This window comes from Anabrus simplex, chromosome 7, assembly GCF_040414725.1.
Source record: "Anabrus simplex isolate iqAnaSimp1 chromosome 7, ASM4041472v1, whole genome shotgun sequence".
In the NCBI taxonomy this organism is placed as follows: Eukaryota; Metazoa; Arthropoda; class Insecta; order Orthoptera; family Tettigoniidae; genus Anabrus; species Anabrus simplex.
In genome coordinates this window covers 93377770-93403849 of record NC_090271.1, presented here as the reverse complement: position 1 = coordinate 93403849, position 26080 = coordinate 93377770, and the positions used below count along the sequence as shown (strand labels likewise).

At 37.7% G+C, this 26080-nt stretch overlaps 1 protein-coding gene across 1 annotated transcript in view; it reads right to left on the bottom strand.

Annotated features, from left to right (window-relative positions):
• Positions 1 to 13182, bottom strand: part of TM9SF2 (transmembrane 9 superfamily protein member 2) — a 197042-nt gene extending 183860 nt beyond the window's left edge. Inside the window, exon 1 of the mRNA XM_067151214.2 lies at positions 12799 to 13182. Coding sequence (XP_067007315.2) covers positions 12799 to 12942 — 144 coding nt within the window. The 5' untranslated portion in view covers positions 12943 to 13182. The remainder of the gene's footprint in view (positions 1 to 12798) is intronic.
• Between the last annotated feature and the right edge of the window lie 12898 nt (positions 13183 to 26080).

Here is a 26080-nt window from a genome sequence, read left to right as displayed (position 1 = left end):
TTTGTGCTTCTTGATTTTTACCACCACATTCCCAAACAGCTTGGCCTCAAGCAGCGGTCTACTCTGCTCATCCGTCGAAGTCTTAATTAATACAGATCTGTCATTCAGCTTGTGCATTTCATTGACTTCACCACCAATGTCTCCAACCAAATTATTTATCAGAAAAGGACTCTCCTGCGAGAAACTCTGAACATCGACCCTGGAAGCAACCAGGAATCGAGGCAGCTGCTTGTCACTTTCACTAACCACTGCAATTGGAGTACAATGTTTTCTTTTCCTTACTTTCTGAGATGCTGTTTAAGGGTGCACCCTTTAAACAAAAGTTGAAGGTCCTCCCACAAGTAGCTAGGGAAATAATCAACCTTGGACACGATACTCCAAAGGGCACTCTGTATCTGGAGGTAGGCTGCTAGCAACTAGCAGCTGCGTATCCCCTTGTGACCCGAAACTTGTAATTGGTGGAGGGTAAAACATTCAAACACACACAACCCGAGACAAGAGAGACTGGCTATATACTAAGAGGAATGAAATGTCAGGGGGTTAGAATAGTAGAAAAAGAACAGAAATGAAGAAAAAGAGCACAGAAACCTCTCAGGCCACTTGGCCAGGGGGGGTCACCTAGTTAGCCCAGTTCTACTCTGAGGCCAATCCAGCATGGGCAACATTGAACTGGAAAAGCCTTTGGGATCAATGAGGACACAAGCCCCCACAGGCCTACTGACGTCAAAGTCATGATGTCCCTAGAGGGTTAGCTTTGTAAAGGCAGTAATAAATTTTGAAAGGGATAAACAATTAGCTCCTATCTTTGACTTTCCACTAAAAACATGCACAAGTTCAATGACATTAAATAAAACATAGCACAGTCCTTACAGAGGATTCCTCCTTAAGGCTATCTGCAATATTAACAATTAAAATGAAATATACAAAATACATCAGCTTACATTTTTATATAGACCATATAGGTTCAACTGGTTTGTCAGCTCGTATCATGCATGGAATGAGTGCACTATCCCAGAGAGTATCCAAAATGTGTAGAGTCTGGCAGCATATGGTGCCTATCAGTATCTTTACTTTGGTTCACATAGCCAGGCTGAGTAGCTTAGACATTACAACGCTGGCCTTCTGAGCTCAAGTTGGCAAGTTTGATGCTAGTGGAATTTGAAGAAGCTCAAATAAGTCAGTCTCATGCTGATAGATTTCTTGGCAAGTAAGAGAACACCTGAGACACAGAATTTCAGCACTTGGGCATCTCTAAACTCCGTAAAAATAGTTAAGAGGGATATAAAACCAATGCTAATACTATTATGGTCCACACACTTCTTAACGCTGTATGCCACTCTCCCGCAGATTATATACATAGGTATACAGACAAACTGGTGAAAATTTTAGAAATCCTGAAATTGGATGCTGAAATTTGAAGATCATGATGTATGTTGATAAGACTGTTACAAACGTTTTGTCAATGAGGGAAAGAACCTACTTCATTTCAGCCATTGATATGATTATAAGTGTCCAGACCAATAAATACCGATTCAATTTGATCAGGAAATCCACCAAAGAGGAAAAAGGGAAATTTGATTTAAGGTTATAAGTTTGTATCAGTTTATAAATGTAGAATGAAAATTACACAAAAGAAAAGTCTATAAGATGAATTTCAGCAAGATATCTTTTTTGTATCAGTTTATAAATGTAGAATGAAAATTACACAAAAGAAAAGTCTATAAGATGAATTTCAGCAAGATATCTTCCTTCTTATAGTTGCATGTCCTGAAGAAATATTTTTAAAATGAACCATTCGTTGAAATATATTATTGGAATTCTGCTTAGCGATTCTACAAACTCGTTTAGATCTACATACAGATCTCATCTTGGGTGTAAAAGCACCCCTTGCCTTATCGATGCAGTTCTGAACATCTAACGAGGTTCTGCCAACATGTGTGATGTACTTGCCAAGGTAGCAGAACACTTCTGCCTGCTCAATGTTGTAGAATTTAATTTCCGATCATTTAAGTCATATATTTTTACTGTTCTGGCTGCAATAACAGAGATATTCGTGAATTTGTATTTTTGTTGCAAAGTCCATATCAACGCCGAGCCACGAGAAAATGGACAAACAGAATTTAATGAAAATCAGTATATAGATAATGAGACAAAGTCTCTCGTGCATTGGCACTGCCGGTGGCTACAATTAGCCTACGCAGTGGCCTTCACGGTATGCACTAGCCAGCGTCTTGGTTATGCTTCTTCTGTCTTACCCAACATTCGGAGCCATAAACAAGGGAAAGCCAGATAGTGACACTTTGCTCTTCTATTTGACTCGCATCTGCTTATTCTGTTATGTAGTACTTTTCGATAGGACCAATAACATAGTTATTTAAGAATTAAATTTTAAGTGCCTTCCCCCTAAACTACCATTTCATCCAGGGTGAATAAAATTGTTTATAGCTTAGACTGTAGTTTCTTATTCCCCGACTCTATATACTGATGATAGATGTTGATTCCCATAGGGAATCTGAAATATTTGTTCCGAATGAGTAAATTTATAATACCAATATAAATGGTCCGTTATTGGACATTATAAATTTTCCAGCAACTCATTCCTGGTTGCCAGCATTTCGCCCTCATGTGCTAGGCTGGACTCAACACTCCATGCTAATCTTACTACTCTATGAAGCCATTTCATCCCTGCCTTCCCACTATTCTTTACCATTTCAGGTCTAATATCATCTATTCCTGCTGCTGCTTTATGACAACGGAGTTTATTGACCATCCTTTCCACTTCCTCCAGCATAATTTCACCAACATCATTTTCCTCCTCCCCATAAGCTTTGGCTGTTCACAGCACCACCAGGATGATTTCCTTTTACATTGAGAAGATGTTCAAAATATTCCCTCCACCTCTCCAGTGATTCCCTGGGATCTATTAGGAATTCACCTGAATTACTCAAAACACTGTTCATTTCCTTTTTCCCTCCCTTCCTACGATTCTTTATTACAGTCCAGAAAGGTTTCCCTGCTGCTTGACCTAGCCTTTCCAGGTTATTACCAAAATCTTCCCACGACTTATTTTTGGATTCAACAACTATTTGTTTCGCTCTGTTTCTTACATCCACGTACAAATCCCTGTCTGCCTCAGCCCTTGTTTGGAGCCATTTCTGATAAGCCTTCTTTTTACGTTTACAAGCTGCTCTCACTTCATCATTCCACCAAGATGTTTGCCTTTTCCCATCTTTACACACAGTTGTTCATAGGCATTCCCTTGCTGTTTCTACTACAGTATCCCTGTATGCCACCCATTCACTTTCTATATCCTGAACCTGCTTCCCATCTACTGTTCGAAACTTCTCACTAATCATCTCCATGTACTTCTGTCTAATTTCCTCGTCGTGGAGATTTTCTACCCTTATTCGTTTGCAGACAGATTTCAATTTATCTACCCTAGGCCTAGAGATACTTAGTTCAGTACAGATCAGATAGTGGTCTGCATCATCGAAAAATCACCGGAAAACTCGTACATTCATAACAGATTTCCTGAATTCGAAGTCAGTTAAGATATAGCCTATTTTGGACCTGGTACCCCTAGCCTCCCATGTGTAGCGGTGAATAGCCTTATGCTTGAAGAATGTAGTCGTAACTACTAACCCACACCAGCACAGAAGTCCAGCAAACGCTTCCCATTCCCATTAGCTTCCATATCTTCCCCACATTTACCAATCACCCTTTCGTATCCTTCAGTTCTATTCCCAACTCTCACAATGAAATCACCCATCAGCACTATCCTTTTTTTGCTAGGGGCTTTACGTCGCACTGACACAGATAGGTCTTATGGCGACGATGGGATAGGAAAGGCCTAGGAGTTGGAAGGACGTGGTCGAGGCCTTAATTAACCCTCTTGGAGCCAAGAGCCGATCTAGTCGGCCGCTCCCCATCAGCTGGAAGAGGCCAGAGCTCCGCCTCCACTCTACTACTGTAAAGTGCCAGGCCGTTTTCAGAGGAAATACATGTATTTTAAAATTCGCGTATATCTACCGGTGTATAGCAAATACCGGCATGAAATTTTCTACATATCGACTACGCAGAATAAGAAACTGTTTTGGAGTGATATAAAGAGTCAAAAACGTTTTATTGTTGATTTATAGTTGTCGAAAACGTTTATTTTTAGGAAGAGAAAAATATTTTCGCACTTTCTCTCTCAATATCTACTTTGAAAAAATAATTTACGATACAAAAGAGTATACGTAATTATGTATAATGTATTTCTAAATACAATTCTATACAATAACTAATTTGAACGAGAAAAATAAAAACGTAAAAAATAAAAATTCAAACATATGTCACTAATAAAAACAAGACGATTTTACTCACCGATAAAATTCGCATGTATGTATCGATGTTTGGCAAATACTGACAACAAATTTTCTACGTGTGGACAACACAGTATTAAAATAATTCTGAATTATTAAATAAGTAAAAAATAGTAGTTGATATTATAGTTTTTTGTTTTCAGAAAAAGTAGTTTCTCGTTTTCGGTTGTAGTATACATTAGAAAAATAATTTTACAATACAACAGAATTTACGAAATTAAGAAATGTATGGCACTAAAGCCGTGATTTGCTTTGAACTACTAAGCGACCGCAGCTCAGTTCGGTACCTGCACTTTACGAGGTGAATCATGGTCAGTGAGACAGATCCTCTCAGTAATTATTCTTGGTTTTCCAGACCGGGGTCCCCTACCCTCAGATATCTCCTCAATTGCAATCACCTAGGGTCGCTTAGATTGAGTGAACCTCGAACCAACCCTCAGGACCAGGCGAAAATTCTTGACCTGGGCGGGAATCGAACCCATGACCTCCGGGTGAGAGGCAGGCACGCTACACTTCGCCCGCGGAGTCCGGCATTTAGGTAATGATAGAGGACTATATGTGACTATAAGGTTTAGCAGAGAGTAAGTGAAAAGTAAATAGAAGTGTGATACGGGCGGAGAATCAGACGGTAGGGCATGTTTAGGTCCAAGAACTTTCTTGAAGGAGACAGGAGGTTGAAGAATGTTGTCGGGTTCATTGGGACAAATTTCCACAAAATGTTCTCCAGAGACATCATCATCATCATCATATTCGTTATCACTAGTTTCATCTACCACCATATTCAGAGCAGCTTTAGTGCTGTTAGACATAATTAAACGTCTCTCCTTTAGCTGCGGTGATTCCGCGGACGTGTCCGGTATAATTTCGCCGCTACTCTCTGAACTAAATTCCCTATCGCTATCCGATAAATCATCAGCGTTAACTTCACACTGTTCTAAATACTGCATTAATTTATTGTCATCAATACCTGCTGAAAAATTATCACGTGAATAACATGCCATTTTCCTGTCACAAAACCACTCACTGCAAGGAGCAATCTCTTACTGACCGGTTAGCGGTATTTGTAAACACAGGAAACGACTCTTGTGAAAGGTGTAACACCCTCTTAGAACTGCCAAAGCAAGGCCAGGCACACAATGACGTGTAGCCCCTTTACTACAGGTTGTAACAAAAGTATGCACTTCACTATAGGTTGCTTCAAAATTACGTATATCACAGAATTTTAAGCCGGCCGATGTAATCGGCTCTGGCAACTTCCGACTGGATTGTTAACGGCCGACCAGATCGGCTCTGGCAATTTTAAGGGTGGATGCTCGCACTACCGCCTGGCACCAAGAGAGTTAAGGTACAGCCCCAGCATTTTCCTGGTGTGAAAATGGGAAACCAGGGAAAAACATCTTCAGGGCTGCCGATAGTGGGATTCGAACCTACTATCTCCCGGATGCAAGCTCACAACCGCGCGCCCCTACGCGCACGGCCAACTCGCCCGGTAGCACTATTCTATCCTTGCTGTTGACACTGACCACGATGTCACTCAATGCTTCATAAAACTTGTCAACTTCATCCTCATCTGCACCCTCACATGGTGAATACAAGGAGACAATTCTAGTCCTGATTCCTCCAACTGACAAATCTACCCACATCATTCGCTCATTTATGTGCCTAACGGAAACTATGTTGCGTGCAATGGTATTCCTGATAATGAGCCCTATCCCAGACTCTGCCCTTCCCTTTCTAACACCCGTCAAGTACACTTTATAATCTCCTATCTCTTCCTCGTTATCTCCTCTTACCCACATAACACTTACTCCTAGCACATCCAGATGCATCCTCTTTGCTGACTCAGCCAGTTCTACTTTCTTTCTTCCATAAGCCCCATTAATATTCCATAGCTCCCCATTGAATTCCATTTAGTTCGCCAAGTTGTTTCCAAGGAATCCCTCGCCTGTCAAATGGGAGTGGGACTCCGTTACTCCCATAGGTCCGAGGCTTGCTAAAAATGTTCTGAGCTCGGTAAATTCATGAAGCAGGATGCTACCCTACTTGCACATAGTCCAAGTGAGGATCTCTCCTCTAACGGGTTATGGACCACCGGTGAATTGTATAGTCCTAGCCGCCTGAGCACAAGGAGGGCCAAGACTCAGAATATGTCCGAGATGCCCACTCCCATTCCATAGCAACTGGTATCCCGACTCTCAGGACCACTTACTAGGCCACTCAGCCGTTGCCCATGGTTCACAAACTAGGACGTGACTACAGTAACCCACACCATGAACCATACAATTATAACAGCCTCAAATAAATTTGGCACTTGAAAGAGAAAGTAAAGCCTGCTGGCGGACCTATCTCATGTTGAATAATAATAATGTTATTTGCTTTACGTCCCACTAACTACTTTTTAAGGTCTTCGGAGACGCCGAGGTGCCGGAATTTAGTCCCGCAGGAGTTCTTTTACGTGCCAGTAAATCTACCGACACGGAGCTGTCGTATTTGAGCACCTTCAAATACCACCGGACTGAGCCAGGATCGAACCTGCCAAGTTGGGGTTAGAAGGCCAGCGCCTTAACCTATCTCATGTTGACTGACAGCTAGTGTACTAGTGGTATGCAGAAGCAGGACGGAAAGGGAAGGGCTGCTTCTTGTGACAGGAAAGTACGGTCAGTAGCTTAAAGCAAATTGGTTCATTGTCAGTTCAGTTTCCTACTTCTCGTGCACCAAGTGAGTTAGGCTGCCTGTAAATTCTGAAATGAAGCTTATGACTACAAGAGGACACTAGTGACAAGGATTAGAAGATCCACCTATTCAATAATGTATATATATATAATATATTCATATTATTTACTACATCGGGACTAGTTTCGACCCTTGTATTGGGTCATCTTCAGTCTTGTGCCATTCCACTATTCCAGCAATTAAGCTCAATCGAATTACGACGGACGTGATTACTAGTAATGAAGTTAGACACAATGATTAAATTACATAAGATATCAAGGAACTGAGAGTAACGCAAAGTTGGAATTAATAAAATTGTGGTGCAGTGACCAAGATAAAATAGATATTTGAATTGGTAAGGACGACACTGTTTAAAAATACAAACGAAAGGCTAACTCAAGTTCATGGACATATTCTGAAGAAGTAGCAAAATCATGTCAAATTCTCAGAAACAGTGAAGGGAAGAAAGAAAAGCTGTTTATAGGATATATATAAGCCTACAGCACAAGAAGATATAAGATTTAACAAATACGCATAAAGTAATAAAATACGCCACGTAACGGACTCACAGCAACAAACAAGAAGAGCAACGATAAGGCCGTGATTCCAAGAAATAACATTCACTATACCGCACTGGAGACGATAAACAACTATTAAAGCCATTCTTTACTATAACAAATTGAAGTATCTGCAGACATATTGGAGATCTAATAGAAACACTGCTATTATACAAAGTTATATTAAGCGGAACCCAATTATATTATTTATGTTAGAAGGCTTTGAAACTGTTATAATGTCACAGCTGATCTCATCATTGTATTCTGTATTTTCTCCCTTGAGTTTCTGCATGAAACCATGGCTTACTAAGAAGATTGAGAGTCGACTATCTGGATGATTCTGAACTGGACCGACATGGCTGAGATGACTCCTGGCCCATGATAACACCAACGATGCCGGCCAAGCAGAATGACCAGAGTCCCGAGCCGTAGAGGATGACCAAATAATAAATTTAATTCCGGAAAACGGCAAAAAAAGATGAGTTTTCTAAAAGAGGTTAGCCAATAATATAATTTAATCATGTGTATAGATAAATAATAACAAGGTTAGGATGTCTGTACTTAAAGCCTACATTGATAGATGTGTGTTTAGTCTTCAGAAAGACTTATATTACATTTTATTCTCGCGAGTGATTACTTATACCAATGATATAAGGGAATACGTAGTCTTCACCAAATATAACACAAACCCAAGTTAGCAAGTGTAATGAAGTGTTAATAGTGTTCTAATGAAAACAAAGAATCCCAATTAGCCATGTTATACTGTGAAATGTTAACACGAGGGATAATTTTTTTCTAGTTGTTTTACGTCGCACTGAAACAGATAGGTCTTACGGCGACGATGGGACAGGAAAGGGCTAGGAGTGGGAAGGAAGCGGCCGTGGCCTTAATTAAGGTACAGCCCCAGCATTTGCCTGGTGTGAAAATGGGAAACCACGGAAAACCATTTTCAGGTCTGCCGACAGTGGGGTTCAAACCTACTATCTCCCGAATACTGGATACTGGCCGCACTTAAGCGACTGCAGCTATCGAGCTCGGTAGGGATAATTTTAGGATCTTTGATATGCAATGCCAAGTGACATTATGATGTGTAGAGGTTATATGTTTTTTTTAATGCTATTTGTTCAGGGCATTGACCTACAAAGATCTTTTGCCCCTAAGTTATATGTTACTGTAATAAATTAGGATATGCATTAAATATGGAGAAAATGGCAGATTGAAAACATGTTAATGTTATTTGATAGGATATTGGTCCGATACTGTGAGTAAATGGAAATAAGGTTATTTGAGTGTCAGATAAGATATATATAGTTGAAATATATGACGGAATAGGAGGTGATATAAGGTAAAATGAGTTATGATGTTTTCATCATGTTTTATGTTGTGAATGAAGAATTTGTTGAATGAATATGATGAGACATAAATGATTTATTTGAAGAGTAAGGAAAGGAAAATGATGCACAGCAGGATCATATATTTTATACAGTAGCAGTATAATGTCTGAGAATCCATATCTTAGATTAATGATGACGTGCTTATACATAAATATACTTATGGAATGTCATTGTAGGTTGAGATCATAAAAAAAAAAAGGAATTCTTACGAGAATAACTGGCTATACACTTGGAAATTTTAACTTTATATTACTATTTTAAAATCCAATTATTCCCAAATAACGATGGCATAAGGGAAATTAACCTGGATAATTACTATGTGTGATAAATATATTTGAGAGTAGATACTATACAGTGTCTTCAAAAATGGATTTTCCTAGCCAAGATACTTAGAATAAGTCACACATTAAGTCATTTATTAATATACCTGGTCACATTTGAGAATCTTACCATCCTATTACACACACCCAATGATTATTCATGTTAAAATTAATTGATATAAGTATGATGATGGTTAACATAGTAGAAGCAGATTTGTGCTGTCAAGTGGGAAACTTATCTTTTCCAGAAGCTTATACTGAAATGCTACAAAGTAAAATATCAATCCTGTTAACAAAACTTCTCCTAAGAAAAGTTAATGAAAACTAATGTAAAATAAGGAAACATGTTGTGATTTAGGTGATTCTTGAACAACAAACGATATGATAATGTACAGAATGATCCTTCAGATCTACCTATACAGACAACAATTTCCCATGTCAAGATGCAATTTATATATTTTTATTTTAATGGATATAATTAATAATCCATTTCAATTGATATATATTGTAAAAACAGTGAAAGATACGAGAGGCAAGAAGCCAAATAACATAACTGATGCCGGAGCAGATTACATATAAGAATGAATACTAATCAAATTTTAAAGTTAATTCTCACATTTTATCTTTTTCATTCACTTAATTCTTACTTTCTTGAATAAATGACGGTAGAAATATAGTAACAGGGCCTCAAGGACTATAACATAAAATATTACTTTAAATGCTCACCTTAAAATGATCGTGGAAGAGAGATGTGTTTAATACGCTTGCCAGGGACCAACCCACCCGTCCCTAGAAGTACATTTACTTTTATAACAAAACATACTGTTTTGCTTATAATGGTGATTGGTTCACGTATGGAAGAGGATGACGTCATTGACACCTAGGATGAGGCTGAGATTTTGTTACCAACCACTGCAGAAGAAAAAAAATTTTAAGCGGCCAGGAAAGTTCGAAAGGCTGCGGCGCATATCGTCCGCCCGGCAAGAAGAAAGGTAGTTTAGTAGTTCTAACCTATCTTTGCACATCCAGGCCAATTTCTGTCATGAGAACAGTAGCCCCTTCGGGGCCACACTCCATTCGGGAGGCTCTTTCCTATCACGGCGATGCATACTGTCCGCACGGCAAGAAAAAAGGTAGTTTAGTAGTTGTAACCTATCTTTGCACATCCAGGTCAATCTTTGTCATGAGAAAAGTGGCCTCTTCGGGGCCACACTCCCTTCGAGAAGCTCTTTTCTATCGCCGTTATGCATACTGTCCACACGGCAAGAAAAAAGGTAGTTTAGTAGTTGTAACCCATCTTTGCACATCCAGGCCAATCTTTGTCATGTGAACAGTGGCCCCTTCTGGACCACACTCCCTTCGAGAGGCTCTTTTCTATCACCGCGGCTCATACTGTCCGCACGGCAATTAAAAAAGTATAGCCATATCAAACCAACAACCAACAGTTGGCAGCATTGTCGTTCCTCTCGGCGCTCCTACTGCGACAGTCAACGCACGTGCGCCACCTAGTGGTGGCTCGTGTTACTAAACCTTGAGGCCCCTTTACTATAGTTTTGCCTAAATGACATTACTTAAGGTTAATATGATGTGTCATTGATGTTTTCCATAGTAACAAAGATCAACTTAGATTTAAGCTGTAGAATTATCCATTATCTTGCAATTTCATGATACGTCAGATGGAGACGTCCATCAATTCTGATGATAGATAGATTTACATAGTGTATCAGCATTGTTTGAATCCCATGAGCACTCGAAAATAAAATCTTTACGATAAAAGAAGGTATAGTAACGCACGTACAAAAATAATGAACTCAGATCTAGTCGTGATATCTTTATGTCAGCTATCCTGGACGTGGCATGGGCATAGTTTTAAATTATAAATGGAAAAGAACATTAAATATGACTTGAAGACACCAACACCTAATATAACACTACTGGCATGTCCTGAGCATTGATGAAATATGTTGTGGTTACACGAGAAAATTAAAACTGATGTCTCTTGCACATACAGAGTTTCTCTTACAAAACCCAGACCAAGCGCATGACGTTTGTTCTCTGCGCTACAGCAGCTACCTTAGCCGAACTTACGTCACACGTGGCTGCCCTGCTTTAAGCATGTATACAATTTTATATACAATCTTACCTTATTAAAAGATGCTGGAAGTGTTATCCTTCATAATGAGGGACTTCATAAAAACTATTAGGATTTTCTGCACACCAATAGCAAGAGTTACGACTGTTCACACGACCATTAAGATGAAACCAGGCCTCATCCAAAAGAACACAAGCTGTGGGTCGAATAAACAATCATTCAATGATGCAAGATACCACTCACAATATCACACTCTTGTGGCTGGATCAGGAAATTTTAAACAATGGGGCCGTGTAAACCTGTACAGCTTGATGTGTAACAGCTTTGTAGCTCTGTGTGCAGAAGAAATCGAAACCCCTCTTTGTTGTGCTAATTTCGTGAGTGATTTATTTGGTGACCATTCAAGATTCACACCAATGTCATCTAGCTTTTCCTCTGTTATAACTGTTTGTGTGCGTGCATGCTTTTTATTGAGCACTGAGCCAGTAGTTTCAAATTTATTTACAATTTCATTAATCTGTGCTCATGAAGGTGGCACTCCACCAGGAAATTGCTGAACAAATGCATCGTGTACCCATCGAGCAGACTAATACTTAAAATAACTTCTACATACGAAAATACAGTGTTGCAATGATAACTGTCTCACCATATTAACAGCTGAGATTCAGACTGGCTATTGATGCTAGGTCGAACACACACACGCTCCTTGCAAGGTCAAGAAATATGCACGTGCCTCCCTTAAAGCTGCTTAGGTCTCTGAGAGTAGAAACACTGCTGGGTGGTCTGGGTTTATAAGAGAGACCCTGAATGTCCAACACTTTTGTGTCACCTTTCCTTTTAAGATAACCGTAATATAAAAACAGTGCAAGTGTTGGGCATATGTACAGTAGACATCAGTTTTAACCCTTAATTAGTCTATCACGGAGATTTCCTCCAGGCGGATTACATTTTGCACGGTACTGAACTTTCCAGCTGAACTGTGGGTCTCCACATCCCCTATACCTTTCTCTTCATTCATTTGGACTCATCCTGTCAGCTTTTCGGAGTGATCGTACACCCTGTGTGCGAGTGTGGGATCATTGTTTAATTCACCGGTTCACATTCTTATATAGCGAGTTTGCCTACAATTTCATAGCATGATTTCCACAATCAGGCAAATAATTCACATTACTACAGACAATTTTAAGACCCAAAACATACTGTATAATTGATCATACTGTACTGTAGGCATACAATGCTGTAGAATATGAACCAACAATTTTTCAGGATTAAATTTATTTCAACACAGAATACGATGATTGTTCGGAAACAAGAAATATAATAAAAGAGACTCATAAAAATACATCCATATAAATCTACCTTGCACGCTGACGACACAGACTCGTCGCCGGACTTGCAGTAAGTAACCGGAGCCAAGCCCGGTAAATAAAATCCTACTGTATATCTCCAATTTATTGCAGTACAAATAAGTAAGACTGTCCAGTACATTTCGGCGAGTTTCATTACGAGTTTAACCACACACAAAAAAAAAAGTTTCGCCTGCTGTCAGTCTTGTAATTCGATAACAGAAATCACTTGGCTTTCGGGCATTTATTCTTAAATCATTATCACATTTACACACAACTTCCACAAACAACAGAACTTAGTGATCTTTTGTGACACGTCATGAATAAGGCGGAAAGCATACAAACTACGGCAAGATAACTTCACGAAAGGCGTTTTACAAAACTTTTCAAGGAGTGTTACAATATAAGACACACCGCTGATATCAAAAACAAACGAAATGTCACATTGAGAAAATAAATATTCCTTGCCATTTCCGTCTATATTACATAGAGTAAATATTAAAAGCGTTGATCAACGACATGAAAGATATAGACTGCTATCTGCCGACCATCTTTGAATCACTTTGAACTTCTGGCAGCCATGACACTTGTAGGCAAAACAAACGACAAGAGTCATAGCCAACGACATTAAAGATATATAGACTGCTAAACATACTCGTTACAGCGCCCCTGGTTGAAGCACAGCGAACTAACTTTTGCCTACAACTGTCATGGCGGCTGCCACTTCTTGGTCTTGACAGTTAGCCCTTATCAGTTCAATGAACTGATGAGATTATACGTTATTGCAAATTAAAGATGTATTTAAGAATAAACACGACATTTTCAAACATGCTTAATGTTGCATTGATGTTATAATGAAATAAACGCAGTGAATATGGTGAACATTTGCTTGGTTAAAACGAGAATTACGTATGTAGAAGAATGGATAATTCGGCGTCATGCACTAACAATAAAGTCATTCACTACAGAAAGACATGTTATACGTACAGCAGTTCATTGAGGAATTCACACGCGTAAAGAAAGATACCCTGCCTTTTCATGACATACCTTCAGTGTCATTCTGGTATAATTTTTGAATTTTGCTTCTTTGTCTGGTTTGTTACGTTTTATGCTTTTTGCTACTTATGACTACTTTCTAAGAACTGCTGTGCGACATGCAGCACAGACGTCCGTTGGTTGCTGTGTACAATATCTCGTCGGCATCCTCTGCCTGTCGTAAGGGGCCACTAAATGGGGTAACCCCAGATTCTAAAGTTGAGAACATCTGACCCCTGGTTGAGTGTAGCATTCCTTCCACATACGGTATCTTACCAGGTTTACCACTTTAATATTTCTACCGGACCTCTCTTGGTCAAACCTCGCCTGACTTCATTCGACTGAATTTATTTATTTATTTATTTATTTATTTATTTATTTATTTATTTATTTATTTATTTTAACATTGCACACCTTCTCAAAGACCGTACTCCATCACACAACAACTTCTGCAGACCCTTTCTATGGCAGATTCAGAGGAAATAAGCATATGTTTTGCCTACAAGTGTCATGGCTGCCAGTGGTTCAAGTAGATTCAAAGATGGCCATCAGATTAGCAGTCTATATTTTTAATGTCGTTGGTCATAGCAGAGTGACGGTACTTGTATAGACGTATACGTTAAATTCGTTATTCTTTGTGTTTCATGCAGTAAAACTGGCCTTAGTTATGATAAAAATATATTTAAAATATATATATTAAATGTACAGTAGAAGTTGTGTGATGACAGTGTTTAACGAATGTGAAAAATTCATTTGTGGTTATGTGACAATAGACTGTTGGTTGTAAGGTAGCTCCAGATTCCTGTAATTAACAATATTTAATGAAATAATGTTGAATGCTCAAAGTAAGTAGGGGGTTACGGTACACAAGCCAACCATCGCCAGTTCACTCGTAAGTGCCGTGAAATGCTATTAGATATGTTCATTAGGGAACAGTTTGCTAGGATATGTCAGCTGTTAGCCCATATAAAAATGTAAACTAACAAAACCTCAAACTAATACAATAGGATGAAATGTCTGATCACCTTGTAGGTACTGAACGCAAATATACAAAATTAATACACCATAAACCATATTATAAAACACAACTTCTATTAAAAATATCACTTCATAATTGATATAATTTTGTACTCTATTGTACTACAGATAGAAGAGTTTATGCTCATTATAAAAAACCTAACTAAAATAATTGTACAAATATACACCATATTTTACACTGTGTTCTCTATATATACACAAGCAGGCCTATTCAAAAGTAGATTATAAGTGTCATCTGCATAATACTTAAGGAACAATTTGCATTGATACCGTGTCAGCTGTAGCCTATATAAAAGTGTAAACAAACAAACTACTTCTAGTATAGTAGAATGAAATGTCTAATCCTCTTGTAGATTTTGAACACAAATATACAAAAGTAATATACCTTAATATTATAAGCACAATTTATGTTGAGTGAAAATATCACTTTATAACTGACATGATGATATACTGTTTTGTAAGTGCCTACCTACTGTAGAATCTCCAAGTACAGTTGAGACAGTTCCTGATCATAATAAAAAAACTAAAACTAAAATAATTGTACAAATATACACCATATTTTATACTTTGGTATCTACATACACACACAAATAGGCCTGTACAAATGTAAGGGGTTGAACTTAACATCAGATTATTAACGGCTAGTTCAGTTAAGTACAAATCAGATAATTAAAACTAATACAATATCTCAAATGAACCATAATTTAGATTTCCCCCTGTGGTTGGGGGACGCAGATTTAGAATACACACATGGTATCCCCTGCCTGTCATAAGAGCCCACTAAAGGGGGCGACCAAGGGATGATATTAAACCCATGTGATTAGTACCATTATGTGCAGAACACCATGGGTCGATGTTACTTGCGACTAGTACCACCTTGCGAGGAAAACCACAGGTCTACGTTACAAAGAAGCAGTACCATTATCCGAGAAATACTACAGGTCTGGGTACTGTTTGTGATAAGTGTCATCGCGTGCATTCCACCAGTCGGTTCCACTGTGTTCAGAATGGGACTGTGTTACCTACAAGTAGTACCACGTTATAAGGAACACCATAGGTGTACATTGCCTGTGGTTGGCATCACTTTGTGAGAACAACCACAGGTTTGACTGGCGCCGTGATAAGTACAACTGTGATGAAAACCATGGGTCTGCGTTGCCCGAGAGTAATTCCATTATGTGAGGAACACGATGGATTTGTGTTGCCTGTGGGCATTACCGTAATGTGATACACAATGGATCTAAATTGCCTATGATTAGTAGCACTATGTGAGCAACACCATGGTTCTGCATTGCTTGTGAGTAGAACCCTTATGTGCAAAACACCATAGGTTTGTGTTACCTGTGAGTGGAACCATTATGTGTGACGTACTATGAGTCTACATTACTTGTTATTAGTACCCACCAATGTAATAATATGAAATTTAGTGCCAATGATAGTACCATGAGCCTACGTTACCTGTGATTAGTACCACTATAGGAGGAACAACATAGTCCTGCTTTACCATTGATTAGTTTCCTTAGATGTGAAGGGAAGTCAAACTTTGAGGGTACAGCATTATCCTTCAGGTATTTTCTGTCATTAGCATACCTGAAAAACATAAATAGATTGGAATTAATATTGTTTGTGTGCTGTATTTTACTAATCTTTGATGCCAGTTAGAGCGGTAATGAAAGAAAAATGTCATGGCAGTTCAGTTCTATCCCTGTTGGAATCTCAGTTTACTGGTTTCTCTGATCATAACTGAAGTGGCCACTGTGGTGGCTCAGTTGTTAAAATGCCTGCTTAGGTTAAAGCTGCTGTCAAACCTAATTACCAGGTTCAGGATTTTAGATGAGATTTTCCTTTAGCGCCTTTTTGATAAGTGTCTGATAAGTAATAGGTAAACTGTTTCACCATTAAGGCTTTCATCTCATTATCACTGACTTTAATCCTGTGAAAGACCTAGCAGTTACAACAGGAGCTTAAAATTAAATTCATTAATTCATAAATGAAGAGTTTAACTTCTAGATTTCATTTATTTTACATGTTAGGCTCCACATATTGGAGGAGCTAAGCATCTTTCCCCTAATAAGAGTTTATATTGCTGTAGGCTAATAATAATTTTTACCTGAAATCTAAAGGTATAAAGTGCTCTGAACATAATCTGCTTGCATTGGTTGGCTCCCGATTGTCTCTCCTTACTGCAATCAACCATTTCTTTAACAAAGGTGTATTGTTCAAAGGAAACCTTGAAGGAAAAAATGTGTCATGATTAGAATGGCCTATGGGATATGAAATTGTGTTTAGGCCTATACTGAAATAATTCGCAAAATACCTAATTGTTCATACATACTTGTGAGATGTAACGTTAATCCCTTTCTGATGGCGATTGGTGCAGTTAAATGCTGCGCACGACGTGGGCATCTTGAAAAATAAAAACTCGTATTTTTACAACATACTGCAACTTTAGTTGCTGAGCTAATTTCAGGGGCTGAAACGGTGTGTTAGTATTATAATTACATTCGGTGATATTCTTTGAACTACTTCTGAAGTTTCTAGAAGATTCCTATGACTAAACGGTGTGTTAGTATTATAAATGATTGACCCCATAGTAAAATGGCGCCTGCCGGTCGTGTTGCTCCTCAAGCTGTTGAGAATTTTCAGAAATGTAATAGTTTAATGGAAAGTAGTGAGTGCATAGAATTTAACGACGGGAAGAAGAAGGTGTCAAATACCAGTGGAAGTGTGGATCAGGTCATAGGCCAAAGGAAAAATAATTCGCGAAGTGTTTGTGTATGTGACGCACGCATCGTGCATGCGGAAGCGGGAAAGTGTGTTGACTGTGTTACTTTATTATCCGAATTGGCCTCAAGGGATGAAATTATTCGAATGTTAAGGGAAGACATTGAAAGTATTAAACGTAATAGACTTAGTTTAAATGGTGTGACTGAAGTGCAAACTGAGACATGGTCGGAAGTAAGTACGAGGTGTTGTAACAGTAGGCCTAAAACTAATCATGATCGGGGCGTAGGCCTAGGTATTGAATTAAGGAATAAGTTCCAGGTCCTTGAATCAATTACCGCTAGTGAAGAAGAATGTGTAAAGATTAATAACATTCCAGCCATTACAAGGAAGCCTGCACTGGGGTTGAAGAAGAAAAAATGTAAGGTAGTTGTGTACGGGGATAGCCATGGTCGGGGTATTGCTGTCGAACTTGGTGATATGCTACCGGAGGCTGAAGTTGTAGGTTTTGTCAAGCCAGGTGCTCTGTTCAAAGAGGTTCTTCAGTCAGATATGGAAGAGATGGGAACACTTAATGAGAATGACTACGTGGTTATTATGGCAGGGACGAATGATATTGCCAGAAATGAAGCATCAAATGTGATTTCTGGGGTGAAGAAAGCACTTTGCAAATTAAAGACCACCAATGTAATATTATGTAATATTCCACATCGACATGATTTAATTGAATGGTCTTGTGTAAATAAGTTAGTTGATGATACAAACAGGCGGCTACAGAAAATTGTCAAATGCTTTCGAAATACAGAAATAATTGATATGAGCAATATGGATCGAGGATATTTCACAAATCATGGCATGCATCTTAGCAGAAGAGGGAAAAAGCAGCTATGTAATATGATAAGAAAGAAAATACAACAGACTTCAGGAACAACTATCACAACCAATGCCATACCACTGCTGTTCGATAAAGATGAGGAAGTTGCAGAACATTTGCAGGTAATGAAAGTAAGAAGAGTTGAGGAAGTAGTTGAGGTGAGTGCTACCACTAAAAAAGGATGCCTAGGAGAAGAACATCAGCTGAAAGGGATTAATGTGATTCTACCACAATCATCAGAGACAGCAATACCAGAAAGCACTGAGTACTCAGGGAAAACTTGTGAGGAAACCATTGAGATCATCAGTAGCAGTCAGTTGGATGAACGAGGAGAGGAGTTACTGGAGAAGTTGGATGTTGGAGCACCATCAGGACGAACTGAAGAAGGGCAAGCTAAACAACCAGAAATAAGAACGTCAAGTAGGACAAGGAAACGACCAGTATTACTAGAGCAGGATTTTTTATGGTAAAAGGTAGCAATAGTTATAATCTAAAGGGAGAGCTAAATTTGTTCCACCAGAATGTTCAATCTTTAAGAAATAAAATTCTAAGTATGGAGGTACTGTTGGCAGATAACCTACAAGGGTATGATGTTTTATGCTTAACTGAACATTGGTTGATGGAGGATGAGATTTCAAATTTTGTATTAGAAGGTTATGCTCTTGCAAGTAAGTTTTGTAGAAAGAAAATGAAGTGTGGAGGTTCATGTATATATGTGAATAATAATATCAAATGTAAGCAGTTGGATAAATTTGAATATCTGAATGTAGAGGAGCATTTCGAGGCTAGCTTTGTTGAACTAGTGGATTATAAGTTAATACTTATATGCATTTATAGAAATCCTTCTAGTAATGTTGAAACTTTTTATAATAATATTGAAATTATTTTAGATGACCTACAGAATCATAACAAAAATGTAATAATCATGGGTGACTTCAATGTAGATTTTTTAGGGAATAATGGTGGGCGAGATAAGCAAAGGCTAGAAATGTTGTTTTCCTTGTACGGTCTAAAGGCAGTTGTAAATCAACCAACTAGAATATCTGGGGATACAAAGTCAGCAGTAGATCAAGTCGTATTGAATGAGGAAATGTGGAACTATGAAATAGAAGTTTATGATACAGGTTTTTCAGATCATTCTGCTCAAATTGTGCATCTAAATTTTAGGGTAATAGGAAACCATAATTTAAAAAATAACAATGTAATTTACAGGGAAACTAGAATGTGCAACAAGGAAAATATTTCATATTTTAACCAGTTATTGGCCAAGGAAACTTGGGAGAGTGTATATAGAAATAACTCAACTAATGAGGCCTTCAGTGAGTTTTTGGGTTTGTTCGATTATTATTATCAAGTGGCAATACCAGTCAAAAGGATAATTGTAAAGAATTATAGGAATGGGTGGATTACAACAGGAATTAGAAATTCAAGTAGACGATTAAGGTTTTTAAGCAAATGTGTGAAAGGGAGTAACACCTCATCTGAATTGAAGGATTATTATAAGAAGTATAAGAACATATATCAAGAAGTTTTGAAGGCTGCCAAAAGATTGCATAATGAGAATGAGCTAAAAAATTCTAAAAACAGGTCTAAATGTATGTGGAACATTATAAAAAGGGAGAAAGGTACTCTAGTTCCATTAAAAAATAATATTACTCTTACAAATGCAGGGAAAGAAATCAGTGATCCAGAAGAAGTTGCAGAAATATTTAGTAACTATTTTATAGAAGCAGTTTTGAGGTTAACGGAAAAGTTTCAAACATCTGTGACAAGAACAAACTTGAATACAGTTCACAGGAATGTATCATCCATGTTTCTTACTCCTGTGACTGAGCAAGAGATAGATAAGATAATAAAACAGATGGGTAAAAAGAAGTCTTCTGGTTTAGATGGTTATTCAAACTACCTTATTCAATGCTGTTACCAATACATAATCAAGCCTCTCTGTTACTTGATAAATTTGTCACTAACCACTGGTAAATTTCCAGACAAATTCAAGGTAACCAAAGTTGTTCCGATACATAAAAAGGGTAGTGAAGAAGATGCTGGTAACTATAGGCCTGTCTGCCTCCCCTCTGTATTCTCCAAAATACTGGAAAGAATTATGTACGATAGACTGTTATCATTCTTAGAGAAGCATAATATATTAGCTGGTTGCCAGAATGGCTTTCGTAAAAATAGATCAACTACCACAGCATTCATTAACTTTATTGAACGGATATATGACACACTAGATGGGAAGGGTGCATGTTTAGGTATTTTCTTGGACTTAACAAAAGCTTTTGATATAATTGACCACAGCTTGCTTTTAGAAAAGTTATACATGTATGGAGTTCGGGGAATGGCCTATGACTGGTTCAAATCATTTTTAGGGGATAGAAGGCAGATTGTTGAAATATCATATACCGGTACTGATTTGAGCAAAAATGTAATTAAGAATGTGTATTCCTGTGCCAGAAACATAGATCATGGTGTTCCACAGGGGTCAGTTTTAGGACCATTATTATTTTTAGTATTTATTAATGATATCGTCCAAATTGTTGATGATATTCAAGGAGTGCAATTAACTTTGTTTGCAGATGATATTACTGTCTTTGTAGCTGATGAAAGTTCTGAAGGGTTAGAATTGAAGGCAGGCAATATAGTGAGTAATATCCTGAGCTGGCTTGAGGATAATAAATTAATTTTAAGTAAACAGAAAACTTCTGTGATTAGATTTCACCATAAGATTAATTTAAATATGGAAGTTAGTCCAATATCATTTGGAGAGACCATAATTGAGTACTCATCATCAACAAAGTTTCTTGGCTTGTGGATGGATGAATCATTAACCTGGGATAAACATACAGAGTTTATAGGGAAAAAGCTTAGTAGAATTTATTTCATGATAATGTCTTTGAAAAATAGTTTTAATTTAAAGGCTTGCCAAATTATGTATTTTGCATATGTGCATCCCATACTAACCTATGGAATCATTTACTGGGGGAATTCACGATATAGCAAAGTCATCTTTAAGTTACAAAAGAAAATAATTAGAGGAATGGCCGGTGTCGGCAGGAGGACAAGCTGCAAGAAATACTTTAAACTTTATTTTATTTTACCATTGCCTAGCCTTTATATCTTCCATACACTTGTATATATGAAGGAGAATGTAAACAGCTACACCATAAATTCTGATGTACATAGGTATAATACTAGAAATAAACACAGTCTGCACATAGAACCACACAAAACTAAGCTATATGAATCAAGTTTGAGTTATGCAGGAGTACATTTATTTAATAAATTACCAGACTGCATTAAGCAGATAAAACCATGTTCAAAATTTAAGAAAGAATTATTCAAATTTGTTTCTAACCATTGTTTTTATTCTATTGAAGAATACTTAGCTCTTGAAAATTAACTTATATATCACTTTTTTTTTAAATCTGTGCCTCTTTACCACATTGTATATTTCTCTTTATTTATCATGGCATGTATATTACTGTTTTATCCTTTGTTACTGTAAATATGATTATTGACGTGTCCCATATCACTGTATGATCAGTTGGACGAAATAAAATACAATACAATACAATACAATACAATCTTCTTCCAACCAAACGGCCGCCAGATGTTGTGGGCTTATTTCATTAAAAGTCTTTTAATTATTAATGCCAACAGTGTCTTCAAAACGTCTGGACTCGCTATTTTTAAATAGGACTTTATTTTTGCAACAAAAATAACCACATCTACTCATGAACTGATAATACGACTGAGGCTAAAGTGACACGCAGCTTGACCAGTCTCAAAGTGTCAAATACTCTTGCCTACAACTGTCATGGTGGCCGTAGTTCACTGAGCTTCAGACAGGGGCGCTGTAACGAGTATGTTTAGCAGTCTATATATCTTTAATGTCGTTGGCGTGGATCTCTGTGATGATCGAAATATCCAAAATCAGTGAAAGTTAATATGTCAGGCCAATGCAAATATAATTATTCCTAGATATCGAAATTGAAACTGTATTCCGGATCCAAATGGTCACCCTCATTGGAGGACGGACAATTTATTTCTTTAATAAATCTCTCTCTCAAGTAAAAATCAATTTGGATCCATTGCCATTACTGGGATATGAATTCGAAGCTAATAACTACTGCCAACTTTCCCAGTAATATTGAGAAAGAAGTACGTGACATATGTCGTTATTAATTTACATCTGCTTATAAATGCTCAACTGATTAGTTAATTTGTTATAAAGTATTGCGTGTCTCAAGAGTGATAATTACTATGTGTTAATTTATAACAGTGCTTTTAACTGTGCTTAATTGTTACTGCGTTTACATGCAGGATTCAGAACGATCTGAGTACACTTCCCGTATTGAAAACGCCATGTAAACGGGGACTCAGTTCGGATTGAGCCTCAAGGTCGATACGGTAAAATCTGGGATCGTATCGTAGTCAGTTCGAATTGAGTTCCATGTAAACGCGGATCGTACTGAGATCGTATTGAAAACGACTGCCCACACACTCCATGTTTGTTCTGACAAAATCATCACCATTAAAGTTCTGTCAAAATGACAAATATAAGCCAGTACCGTAAATATATTACCTGTATAAATGATCAGCAACTGCAATCATATTATAAGACGGCCAGCCTTGGCGATTAAGAAAATCACGATAACCTTCTGTTGGGGGTAAAATAGGATTGTGCGTTCTATCTATTGCACCAATTACATTTGGAATACCACACATACTTTGAAAACTGAAAGTTATCTCCTAGGCTTCTACTTCATTTGGCGTTTTTAAATTCTAAGAGGTGATCGATTTTACAACAATTCTGCATCATCTGTATACGTCGATGTTGCCGGGCGGATTCAATACGATACTCAAATACCACATGTAAACGGGGATCGTATTCAATACGGTAAGTGTAATCAAATCGATCTCAATCCCCATGTAAACGTACTAAGTGTGTATCACTCAGTATAAGTGAATTCTTTAATTTAAAAAATGCTGAGTAGGTAACTGCCATCACAACAATGCAAGTTTCGAAGTGATGTATTTTAAAATATTATATCGAGTGCTGTGTTATGAAAATGGAATAGTAAATACTAACATAAAAGAAACGCCTCTAACAGTGTTAGCTATAGGAAAACAGTGTAAATATTGTGTAATTGAAACCGTTAAATATTTGACGTGTTCTACGTCAAAAAGCCGCATTTTATTCCGGTTTACGATAATCGGAAGCAAACAAGATTTTCTCGATAAGAGGAATTCTCAGAAGTCAAAAGTTATCTGATGCTCCATGAACAGCATTGTTATCAAAAAGCGAATTCTTTCGGACCTATGAAGCTCGTATTTCACAGCAGCTGATTTATAGTTTTATGTATTTTATTTTATTTTATTCCAATAACATTTCATACAGTTTGTGCATAAGTGACGAATTTTGCGTAGTTAAGGTGATGTTTAAGTCTTTAAAGTCGTGATCAAAGTGTCATAAGTAAACTCCCAGGTTAAAACCGAAATAATCCTACGTATTTCATTAATTTCAAGAATAAGTAACAGTATATATTTTAAAGAATCAGCTCGATCGAGTGAGGTTAAGAACGAAAGCAGTGGTAACATAACCATAGACCAGGGATGGCGAACCTTTTCCAGCTAGTGTGCCATTTTAAGTCTGTTTTATAATCCTCAACTGTTTACTGTGCCAGTTGTTATTTTCTTTTAAAGAATGGCTGTACCCCCCCCCCCCCCCCGTACGACTTCCTTTCTTAATTTCCAATTATGTTTCATAATATGTTATGTATTCTTTTAGTGGTTTATTTACTTATTTAATATACATCTTATAACTACATTTGACTGCATGTTTCGTGGTTGCATTTTGCAAAAACATCAAAAATACATTTTTAAGTATTTTGAGAATACCTAACATTACTTGTAAAAATATATAATAAGCTCCCATTGTAACATTCCTCGTCATTAACTATTATTAGATATAGCAATTAAAATACTAATATTGCTAATGAACTTCGAGTGAAATATCGTTCTCACATTTAGTACCCATGTCATTTATATTAGGTTCATAACTTCTTGGCTTCAGTAACACACAAGAAGCACATAGGTCTGAACCAAGACGGATTCTAACTGTTGACTTCACAACGTTCATTGTAGGGTGTTTAACGTTTCCTTTAAGAAATTGCACAAACCCATTATGAATACGCACCATACTTGAGGCTATTCTGTAAGTCAAAGCCCATTTTTAATACAGGTTCTTGCTTCACATCCTTCATTATATCCTTACCTATTGTCGTTTTTCGTAAACTCAACAATTTTACTAATTCCTCCGTACCCTCATCATAGTTTCACAAGGAAATCATTCAAACCAGCAATCCTTTCCTGTAAGGGCACATACGTGTTTTCATCAAGGCATACTGAACACAACTGGGAGTTATCCGAATCAGCTTTCAAATGCTCCGAAACATCTTCACTCATTCTTATTATTCTACCCTTGACAGTATTTCGGCTGGCTGGCATTTCTTTAATTCTGTTAATTATTTGCTGTATGTTAGGAAAGTCTTCAATTAATGTATCGGACGTCGATAAGAAAGTCTCTTTCAAGAACTCACCGTCAAAAATCGGATTCCCATGCTCTTAATATGCAGTGAGACAGGTGGAAACATCCGCACTGATATTATTCCTTGGCCTGAAAGATGATGTGTTCTTCGATTTTCTATGAAATGAGCTATCTTCTTTCTTCATTTGACATGGAATGAACATTTAAATGATTCGTCCGGAAATGGTGCTTTTGGCCTACATTAAATGTGCGGGACACGACAGTTTTCAGTCACAGGCAACACAAAGCGTTATTGCTTATTTCTATCACTCTGAATTCTGTTGTCCACTGTTCTTGAAGAATCCGGTTACTACTTTTGTTAAGTTTCTGTTTTTTCGGCACCGAAAACATGTTTGTGACATTCAGTAAACAGTAACACACAACGAATAATTACGCGCTACTGGCTACCACACACACGTCAAACTTCACTCACCGACTGACTGACGGCCAGGTTTTCGATATTTATGCCTTACACGTGAAACACTATGACTATACGAACTATGTGATATTGTATAGTCTGTAGCACAAGACGTATATAAAAACTTTAATATGTTCATGTGGCGTGCCACCGAAATTCTGTTCGCGTGTCACCTAGTGACACGCGTGGCATAGGTTCGCCATCCCTGCCATAGACTGTACATACCCGCAGTGAAGGAAAGAGTGAAGGCTAAATCAATTCTCCACAGATACTACATCTGGTGAAGGAACAGAGAACTAAAGAATAGAAGACATTCCTGTTACACATAATAATAACCAACCCCTAACTTCTTCTATGAACAATGAGGGAAAGTGTGGCTACTGCAACAAAGTATTTGTTACAGATTGCGCTTCAGTACAGTGTGAAGGCTTATGCGCCACATGGTACCACAAAGAGTGTACAAAACTCACTAATGGCGAGCTTGAAATCATGAAACGCGCTAAATGTAGACTCTCATGGATCTGTGATACATGCAAATTGGAAATCCCAGAACCGAATAGGGAAAATAGCATTTTAAGCCAGCTAACAAAGAAGCTTGAAGCCATAATGTCATC